At 31.9% G+C, this 10,397-nt stretch overlaps 1 protein-coding gene across 2 annotated transcripts; it reads right to left on the bottom strand.

Annotated features, from left to right (window-relative positions):
* Positions 1 to 5,535: 5,535 nt before the first annotated feature.
* Positions 5,536 to 10,271, bottom strand: LOC106660284 (protein wntless-like). Of its 2 annotated transcripts, none has more exons than XM_023460266.1 (11): positions 9,800 to 10,271; positions 9,229 to 9,582; positions 8,886 to 9,166; positions 8,737 to 8,817; positions 8,336 to 8,526; positions 8,146 to 8,251; positions 7,946 to 8,070; positions 7,720 to 7,875; positions 7,461 to 7,642; positions 7,194 to 7,377; positions 5,536 to 7,121 (listed from the first exon to the last, which is right to left on the bottom strand). In XM_023460266.1, the coding sequence occupies exons 5-9, from the start codon at positions 8,498 to 8,500 to the stop codon at positions 7,523 to 7,525; spliced, it is 672 nt and encodes a 223-aa protein (XP_023316034.1). In that variant the 5' UTR covers positions 8,501 to 8,526; positions 8,737 to 8,817; positions 8,886 to 9,166; positions 9,229 to 9,582; positions 9,800 to 10,271; the 3' UTR covers positions 5,536 to 7,121; positions 7,194 to 7,377; positions 7,461 to 7,522. The 2 variants fall into 2 exon arrangements, with proteins under 2 accessions (XP_023316034.1, XP_023316037.1); XM_023460269.1 differs by lacking the exon at positions 9,800 to 10,271 and adding an exon at positions 9,653 to 9,780.
* Positions 10,272 to 10,397: the final 126 nt, after the last annotated feature.

The following is a 10,397-nucleotide window of genomic DNA, read 5'->3' as shown; positions in this document are numbered from 1 at the left end:
AAATTTAAGAAACAATTGTTTACAGGAACGTTACAATTAGTTTTAAATAATCATTTTGATAGGTTTTAATAATTAACGACATTTTTTTTGAGAAATATTTATTGAACATGATAATATGAAAACTCAATATTAGTAATAAGTTCAACTTATTCAAATTAGAAAAATGTTGTTACATTGAAATTAAAATTGAAATAATGTTTGTATTTTAAGATTAATAATATCTTAATTTTTTTATAAATTTATCTTCACATAAAACAATAAAGAGCTTTTTATATATTGTTCGCAATTTTTGTCTGTAAATTTCGATATTCTTTTTGTATGGTGTGCGCTATCATTTCTTAGTTCCCAATCACCAGACTTTAGTCTATAACAACTACAATAATGTCCAATAGTACTTTGATCACTAGACCCATAAAAACATATGAAGCCTCTCAGTTCGAAATGAGAATCTTTTATCATTAGGAGTTTAGGAATGTCTTGTATTTTATGCATAATTGGATTATTTTTATATACTAAATTTAGGTCTGCTCTATAGGCATCTTCAATGTCTATTGTAAGGATTGATTTTATATTTTTTGTCAATGTCGCAGAGGCATAATTACCACAAAATGAACAATCTGTAAATTCATCTTGTAAATCATCCATTATCAATTCTTGAAGGCCGGATATTCCTTTATCACGAAGTTTATGTATATCGGGAGTTATCAAAATAAACTTTTCTTCCGTTTGGTTGGTGCATACTTCACAAATTATTGTTCTTGTATTTTCACATATTGGATCGAATAATTTCTTATACAATGAACTAATACTATGCTCACACCTAATTTCTCTAAGGTCTACTAAAATGTAATCTTCCTTTTTTTCATATTCTTTTACAACCAACATGTACTTCAATCTTTCTTTATAAAAAAATTCGAGCGAACAATCAGATTGAAGGTAGTCGAGTATAAGTTTAAAAACATTTATCTCTGTACCATTTCTACTTTGGATTATTTGAAACAGATTTTCAAAGATAATTTTACTTTCTTTCAGTAAACATATGAAAAATTCTGTCAAACTATCTATTGGGCATGTATTTTTAATTTGATACAGTCGATTATCGTGCGTCAACTTCTTACATTGATTTCCGTTGACAAATACTTTATGATTTTGAAGTTTTTCCCATAAATTACATAAAGTAGTCACTTCGTGTTGATCTGCTTCAATGTTGTCGTTTTGAACAATAGCCCGATTTTCTTCAAAAGACAAAACTTCTCCGGTAGAACCTGTGTGACCGTCTTGTCCAAACCAACCTTCCGTATAGCACAAGTGGCTATCGTCAAATGAAATTTCATTTTTTTTGGGCGAAGTACATTTTTTATTGTTTTTTTCGGTGTTATCACCGTTGCCAAGTAATTCACTTTCTTTTATGTTTGTAATGTGTGATTTTATAAAATCATCTACATTCCACTTTGAGTGACAATCCAGCACGGAAGGTAAGTATGCTTCATAGGATGTTGGTGAAATTAAATTTTCTTTCATGAAATTGCACCATAAAGGGAAGAAACAACACAGAGTAGTAAACCGGTCAACAAATTGTTCGCACCTGTATCCATTCAAGTCTTGAGAACCATCATAAAAATTTTGATCACTGCAATCACCAAGATCTTGAAAATAATCGACTATATCAATCGATACATTTTGAATGTCAATAATCTCTTCAAAATCACTATCATCATCTGCTTTTAAATTAGCAACAATTTTCGAATATTCATCACGAATTACAATATGTTTTAATGTTTGTCTGAAATCCTTACAAACATCGTTTTCATATTCGTTTTTTATCAAATTAAAGATGATTTTTACTATTTTTTCAAAAATAGTACTCTCTTTAATTGTGCTCAGATATAAAATCACGTGGCAATAGAATATTTTCATGCCATCTGTTTTAAAACATTCTAAATTTCGCACCCACAGTATAACATCTTTAACGTATAATTTTATGATGGATCTTGGCTTAACATATTGTTGACCGACTAATGTCGCTTTATAATAATTGAAACATGCTTTGTAATATTCTTTTGGAGGAATGCTACCATTTAAAACACTCGTTAACAATAATATTATCTTCGAGTTACACGGACATATAATTGCTTCTGGTACGTGAACTTTTGATTTTAACCATTCGGTAAAAAACACTTCAAAATTATCGCTATAATTATCAGATATCATTTGAGCGAAAAGAAATTTTTTTTCAAGTTTTCCACCAATGCCAATAAAACTGATGTCATCTACCAGGTGAGTAAGAAGGTAAAAAGGTTGAAAATAATTTTTGATTACGATCACTTCAATATAATCTAATTGTTTCACTAAGTAATTGTAATTGCTGACTTGCTTTGAACTCCAGTAGATGACATGAAAATCGAATATTCCTAAATGTTTAATATACTTTCTGTAAAAAATATCTTCTCTCATGTCTCTTAAGAACTGCAAGACATCAGATCTAATTAATTTATTTGTGCACTCCATTTTTTCCGCGTTATTTTTTTCTAATTCGCCGCAGACTATTTCACTGTTTATATATTCGGAATCACTTTCTGAGTCACTGTCACTGTCACTCTCGAGACTTTTTATTACTTCGTTTTTAGGATTATTATTTTTGACATGGTTTTTTAATCTGTCTTTTAATCCGAGCGTTCCTTTTGATTGGCCTCGATTTTGATTAACACACTCGTAAATGTTTCTTTTCTTAAGATTCATTTCAGTAGCCACGAGTTCCCAAACAAGTTCGGAACTGTTTGGCATTTTCGCACTTTCGGAAACAAGCTCACCATCCTCATCGAAGATGTAATCTACAAAGTTTAATAATTGGTTGAATCTTTGGTCGTAATCAACACTTCCTTTCTTAGGTGGCATTTTTACGGTCTATCTACTTATTTCGATGTGTGAGGATAGTTCGAACCGAGCTCGATACAAATCTGCACTAAATCGCAAGCAGCCGAGCAGTGGTGATAGAGACGAAGGCGCGAAAGAAGACGATCGTTGCTCCAAATTTGTCTGTGTATGGACCTGCTCGATTCAAATCTGCACTAAATCGCATGCAGCGTCGCGATAGTTCGTTGGCCGGGACAGGCCGATTCTCGGAAGGATCGTAGCAGCCGAGCAGCGGTGATAGAAACGGAGGCGCGAAAGAAGACGATCGTTGCTCCAAATTTGTCTGTGTATGGACCTGCTCGATTCAAATCTGCACTAAATCGCATGCAGCGTCGCGATAGTTCGTTGGCCGGGACAGGCCGATTCTCGGAAGGATCGTAGCAGCCGAGCAGCGGTGATAGAAACGGAGGCGCGAAAGAAAATGATCATTGCTCCGTATGTGCCCGTGTCTGGACCTGCTCGACTAGTGTGTTCGTTTTGTCTTAAAAATTTATTTTACTTATTGAAGGGGTTGTTTCGTGTAATTCAATTGTTACAACATTCATCATTGTATTAAGACAAGTTATAAACATCTTTATTTTTCTACGTAAAAATGGATTCTATTGATATATTTGAAAGTTCTGAAATGGATATTGATCTAATCTCTAAGAGCAACAAAGTAAGTTGAAAAAAATTTTTTTTTTACCATGTATGAAGTTTAATTTTATGCTAAATATATATGTTTAAATTCAGAATAATGAAAAATCACGGAAGGTGTTTGGTCGTGCCCCCGTTAAAAGTGTCGATGAATTGTTTGCAGTAATAAAAACAAAACAAATTTTTGATGATGATGGAAAACTAATTGGAAAAAGCAACAAAGTTTGGAAAAATGTGAGTAATGAAGTTGGGAATTTACTTAAGCCATCAACAATATACTTTTACGTAAAAGATAATTGGAATGGTTTAAAAGATCAGTTAAATGAACATTATTTGAATGATAATGAATCTGTGTCTCAAAAAATCATCAATCCCACCATCCAGGATCTAGCTATATTTCAGTGTGAGCAAAAAGACAATCTTACCATTGAATTCACAGATATTGAGTGGCTTAATATAAAACCCATAGATAAACAGTTTGATAATTATACAAAAAAAACACTTCCGGACGGATGGACGCACATTTTTTTCGAAAAATTTTACGAAAAATATAAATATCCGTGTGCTTTTATGTTTGGAAAAGGGTATTATTGTAAATCAACAAAAGAGATAAAAATAAGTGCCAAGTGTCATGAGTGCAAGAATACTTTGAAAGGAAGTTATAAAGAGTCATCAGATAAATATGAATTTAATATTAGTACTCGTGATTCGAGTCTAATAGATCACTTCGGGAAAAGACCGATGTCTGGTCACGTAAGAAAACGTCACCAGGAAGAATTACTCCACGTCAAACCTTTAAAATTCCAAAGAAAACTGGAGAAAATCTACACGGAGTTTGGCAAAGTTTCCGGACCCTTGGTACCGACCACTCCAGTTTTGCGAAAAGCTCGCACAAGCATACAATTTAAAGCACAAGGTGTTAAAAGTGGGAAAAATGTAATTGATGAGTTAATAAATATGAAATGTGGGGATAGGTGGAAGGACGTAATTAGTTCTTTGGAAGAATATCCCTTTCACGTTGTGTTTGGCACACAGCAACAAATAGAATTGTGGAATTATTTATGCTCAACGAGTGAAGACTTATCAGTCTCAATGGATGCAGCTGGAAGATTTGTGAAGAGAATTAAGCGCTCCTTGTCAAGCACCTCTTCACATATTTTTTTATATGTAATAAGCACATCAATTGGAGGTAAATTTATTGATTCAATATGTATATTTCATATTTAAGTAAAAACAATTTATATTATTTGAACCCATTGTTATTGTGTTTAGGTAAAATTTATCCAGTATTTCAGTTTCTAACTGAATATCATGCAGCTAGTTCTCTAAAAATTATGCTTGATAAGTGGCGAGCAAGAAATGTTCAGCCTATTAAACAAATAGTGACTGATGGCTCCAAGGCTCTACAAAATTGTATCAGTTTATCGTACAATAATTGTTCATTCAAGACGTACTTGAACTGGTGTCATGAGGCTGTGATAAAAAATAAAAGTGATATGCCACCATGTTTTATAAGAGCAGATATAGCACATTTAATAAAATCTATAACTAGGTGGCCTTGTTTCCATGGATATTCCTGGTATGTCAAAGATTTTTATGTAAGCCTTGTTGGTTTCTTGAGTAAAGTAGTAAATTATCAGCAATTTATAGAAACCGTCAAAAACATCTTTGTCGTTTGTCAAAGTCCTGAAATAACAATTGATTCTTTTGCTGATACAGCATTAAAAAATTTAATAAATGTCATTGAGACCCATACAATTAAAAAATGTGAGAAAGATTGTGATTGCGATTCATGTAATGAATTCACTCTAGTGGACCTTGATGAAGATGAAAATGACAGTGAAAGTGAAAGTGACAATGGGAGTGATAATAAATGTGACAACTCCAATAACGTATTAATGAATGACATTATGAAAGTGCAAAAAAATTGTGAACATCTAATATCTAAAAAAGGAGAAGAAGAAAATAAATATTACTGCCCTGATGTAATGAAAAATTTTTTAAATTTATTCTCAGAATATCCAATATGGACAAACATAATGATGAAAAAATTCAATACTAATATCGAAGTAGCAACATCTGGACGATCAGAAGCTCTGTTTGCAGATCTTCGCCACATCTCTAGACTTCATAGGCCCATTTCATGTCAGCTTTTTATTGCTCGGTATGTCAATGACTACCTGGATGGATCATTGAGAAGGGCGATGAGCCATTTGGTCAGAAAAACTCTGATGCCTCCTGTAATAAATGAAAACTCAAATGAAAACAAACGTTTGAATACAAGAGAAAGAGGAAAATTCTTAAGAAAATGTGCAGATCTGAGGGAAAAACATTCTAGGCCAAGTATGAAAAAATTAAAAATGCTGACAAATGCTAATGAAGATGCCGTGATGGAGTACAACAGAAAAAAATACGAATTTGATTCTTCGTGTCTGTTTGATAGTCTATTCGAGCTATGCCTTTCAGCCTGTTCTAATTATGCTAATTTTAAAAATATCATAGTCAGTACATGTACTAGCCACTTCTGTATCAATACATCGATTATTAATTACATGGAGTCTGGAAATTATACAAATTTGCGTAAAGATCGATTAAAACATTGTCTGAAATACTTCACTGTTGAAAACGGAACTATAAAATGTAATTTAAACGTGAAAGAATTTGTAAAAACAGTTTTTCAAGATTGTGAATTTATATCAATTGAAAATGAATTAATCATAGAACTTGAAAAATCATTCGAAGATGAGTTATTCAATGCCAACAGCTTAGCGAACTATGTTGATAAACATCTAAAAATTAAGAACAAAAAATTTCAAGCACCTTTACTATTTTTGACCATGGATCAATTTAATAACTCAAATTCCATACATCCAGCTAGCATTCCAATTAATTTAAAAATCAATAATGAATTATATTTTCTAGCTGGAATGATTTCATCTTCTACAAGTAAATATGATGAAAATTTGTTACATTATGTTGCGTACTGTAGGTCCGTGAATGATCGATGGTCCGTTAAGGATGATCAACAAAAAAAATCTAATTCTTTCAAAATTTCAAAGTTAGAGCATACAGAAGAAAAAATTGATATTATTTTATATGTACACAGTACTATGAATTGATTGGTGAAACTGAATAAATTATTGTTAACTGAACAAATTAATGTTATGAACATTTATGGCAAAGCAAAATGTGTTTTATTTCATAAATATCGTCATGTTCAATAAATATTTCTCAAAAAAAATGTCGTTAATTATTAAAACCTATCAAAATGATTCTTTAAAACTAATTGTAACGTTCCTGTAAACAATTGTTTCTTAAATTTATCAAAACTGATACTAAAACAGATCTATGAACATTGTCTGGTTTATAACCGATCTATGAATTACTGATTTATAATTTTCACAATTTTAAAACGATTTTAACAATATTTTCTGATCGTTGATAAAAAGAAACAATTAACGAATCATTCTGTTCGTTTGGAGTAGGTAAAAAGGCGAGCAAAAGTTAAATTGTTTCTATGCCGCTAATAAATGACGCCAATAGCCTTTGAGTGATGTCTCTTGATCGCCATCCTAAAATGAAAATTTATTTAATAAATTAATTTTTTGGATGCCAAAAACGTTGGTAGCATGCTGAATACCAACCTGAACCATGAGATGTTCTCCAGCAAACACGAGTCAGAATGAAAAAAGCGTCGCATAAAATATACCTTGCCTAATATCTTCTAATAGAAGCATGTATGGCATATCAAATAATAAAGTAAGCCATTCCAATGGCACTGAAGCATGTATGACATACCAAATAATAAAGTAAGACATTCCAATGGCACTGAAACAATTAATTAAACATTACAAGATTTTTAAACTTTTTTTCAAAATTATTTTACAAATTAATTTTTTTTAATTTCTTACTATTGAGAAGACTCTTTAAGAGCACATCCAAGTACTAGTAACATGTTTTCTAAAAGTGCAGGTTATCTAGACAGCGAATGTATTCTTCTCCAATGCCAGCGCAGTACTAATAAAGTAATTGAGAAAGAAACTGTTTTTAGAGATACCCAAACTTTTGTAAATCCTCCATTTTGGTTAATGACCTATCAAGAATAATTCAAGAAGAATTTAAATTCAATCTTGTATGGGTATTTATTTTATTTAATCAATTCCAACTTACTGTAACATATAAATCAGTAATGTATCTTAAATCTTGATTGGTCCTTTTTAATGGATCATTTGGTAAACGAATATTTAGCAAGTAATAATCATGAAATACTGAACCCAGTTCGAATAGTGATAATGTACTGCAGTTATAATTATACTCTTCGAGGGCCTAAAAATAAAAAATGGAAGATATAATAACTGAAAAAAAATATTAATAAATACAATAGTTAATAACAAACATTGTCTATTGTGCACTCCAAATTTCTTTCCACAATCGAAGAAGCATAATGTTTCCATTCATCTTCAGGATCGCCTTTATTTCTGTAAGCTAGTCTTGCATCTATAGTAAGTTTTGTTATTGGAGCTAGATAAAAAATTTATAATTGATTATCACTATTTTTTAGGCATCATTCAAAAAGACTATAAAAAGATTAATTACAAACAACAATATAGCTGTGATACATTACTTCAATCTGTAAAACTCCATTTGACCTATGTTGCCATTGAGAATAATTCAAGAATTTACCATTTCTTGGTGTTGGTATCTAAAAATGTAATTTATTACATAGTTTAGTTAATTAGTTAATAACTTTATCAGTTTTTGCTTCATGAAAGCAGAATAAAATTACCTGAAAAACATAAACTAAAGGTATGATTGTCTCATTCATTTCATGTGTATCATCATGAGGATCAACATGTACACATTTTCCTGGGGGTCTAAAGTACACCCAATCATCCAAGCCCGGTGGTGTTCCATTCACATTGAGTTTATCTCTACACGCAGTTCCTAACATATTTTGACTATTCGATGGAGGGAATGCTGAAAATAAATTTTGTTAATAATTATAACGATCATTAAAAAAAAAGTATGATGACAATAATTTTAGAAAAAACAGAGTCAAGCAGAGAGATTCAAGAGAGGTAATCAAGAGAGAAGGATAAAAAAAGCGTACACAATGGTTGCAATAAAACTTGTTTAAAAGTTGGTAAGCGTAATGTTCTAGACATATTTTTGTAAATAATGAGTTACCTGTTCTTTATCTGGAGTGAATACAGTTTTGTCATTAAGAAAGACCAACATGCCAATAACGTAACTATTCTTCCTTATTACCTTAAAAAATACATAAAATAATTAAAGCTTCATTAATTTATAGTGCAAAGCATAATAATTACACATACCTGTAATCACTTTCTTCGTCATCTTGATTAGCGATATCAAGTTTGACTCCTGTAATTTTATAAAAAGAAGTTTGAGGTGTGTCATTGTTCCATCTGGCATAGAGAGAATATCTGCTTTAACAGCTCTGGAACAATATTTAAAAGCAGGTACTTGCACTATACTTGTCTATCACTCGTGCATGAACGTATAAGAGGTATGAAAACAGCAATGTCTCGAGGACTGTTTTCAAAAATGTCCTATAATATATCTAATACTCGATTGAGATCCAGATTAAAATAACCTGAAATTAAAAAAATGGTTGATAAAATAATATTAAAAATTGATCATATTATATATACTAACCATATACCAATAAGGGATTTAACGATTTGCAGAAGGGTTTCTACTTTTGATTCTGTGTGCTCTTGACTCGGCTCTACAATAAGCTCGAAATGACCCTCACTCTCTTTCTTTAAATAGATCAAATTTCTTCTGTTTACAGCTACAATTTTAAGAATCCCTACATCCTGAAGAGTATCGGTGCCCAAGTGATCTTTAAAAATTCTCTCCGTAAAATACTTTTTAGATTTCTTTACAATGAAATAAAAATTTCTTCTGGTTTCTCCTTGAATTTTTGCATCTACGATAGTGAAAATATCTACAATGCAAAGAAACCAAAGCCTTTGGGTTTTTGTTTATCAGTACCACGTCCATGATCTGCAACGTTACACAAAAAATATAACACAGATAAGCTACAATTGCAACAGCAAACTCATTTTCAGGTTACACTTATCAAAATATACACATTGAAAACTTAATGCCCCTATATAAATGTAAATAAAACACAACTACAGGGTTAATTGGTTATAATTTATAACACTTAGCTGCTGAAATAATTCAGTCACTTATTATTAATTTAATGATTAATATATACCTTTTAGTGATTGTTACAATAGTAGACCTCTGCTTGTAAACAAATCCATACGAAAACTCAGCAGCCGACAGTAGCCGCAGACGTTGAAATGCGCGCGCAGCACGCTCCTTGCTCTCGTCGTACGATTATTTGCACATATTTTTATTAATTTATTTTAATTCATGTATGAATCGAATTTCGCGTTCTAATCGGTATATATATAATCCGCAAGTAAGGAGGAATTCATTGATAATTGTTTCAGTGCAATAAACAGCTTGTAGCATGTTTAAAACGTGAAAGTGAAATTAGCGCCCAGCCGAATATCAACATTTTGTTTATTTAATAACTTTTGAACGCGAATTCCGCAAGTAAATATAAAACTGGAGGAATTATCCGCAAGTAAGGAGGAATTCAATGGGCTATTTCTCCACTCGTAAAATGCATTTTCAAAAACTTTGGGCGCTAACTTAACAAGTCTTCGCTCAGCTGTGTGGGCTCGACCGCTCAGCTGTTGGACGCTTTGGCTGCTGCTGCTGCGTACCCCTTCTCCCAGGCGAGCTCGCACGCACACGCTCGCCTCGGCTCGCCTTTATCGCTGCACCTACACGCACTCACACGG

Source organism: Trichogramma pretiosum, unplaced genomic scaffold (assembly GCF_000599845.2).
Source record: "Trichogramma pretiosum strain Unisexual culture from Peru unplaced genomic scaffold, Tpre_2.0 scaffold130, whole genome shotgun sequence".
Lineage (NCBI taxonomy): Eukaryota > Metazoa > Arthropoda > Insecta > Hymenoptera > Trichogrammatidae > Trichogramma > Trichogramma pretiosum.
Note: the sequence above shows the minus strand (reverse complement) of the source record. Positions and strands in the feature narration are given on the sequence as shown.

Coding starts and splice junctions, on each gene's coding strand:
- LOC106660284 (XM_023460266.1), bottom strand. CDS start 8,500: ATGTTAGGAACTGCGTGTAGAGATAAACTCAATGTGAATGGAACACCA. Junction 8,252..8,335: donor CTTTAGTTTATGTTTTTCAG/GTAATTTTATTC, acceptor TTACATTTTTAG/ATACCAACACCAAGAAATGG. Junction 7,643..7,719: donor TTACTGATTTATATGTTACA/GTAAGTTGGAAT, acceptor TATTCTTGATAG/GTCATTAACCAAAATGGAGG.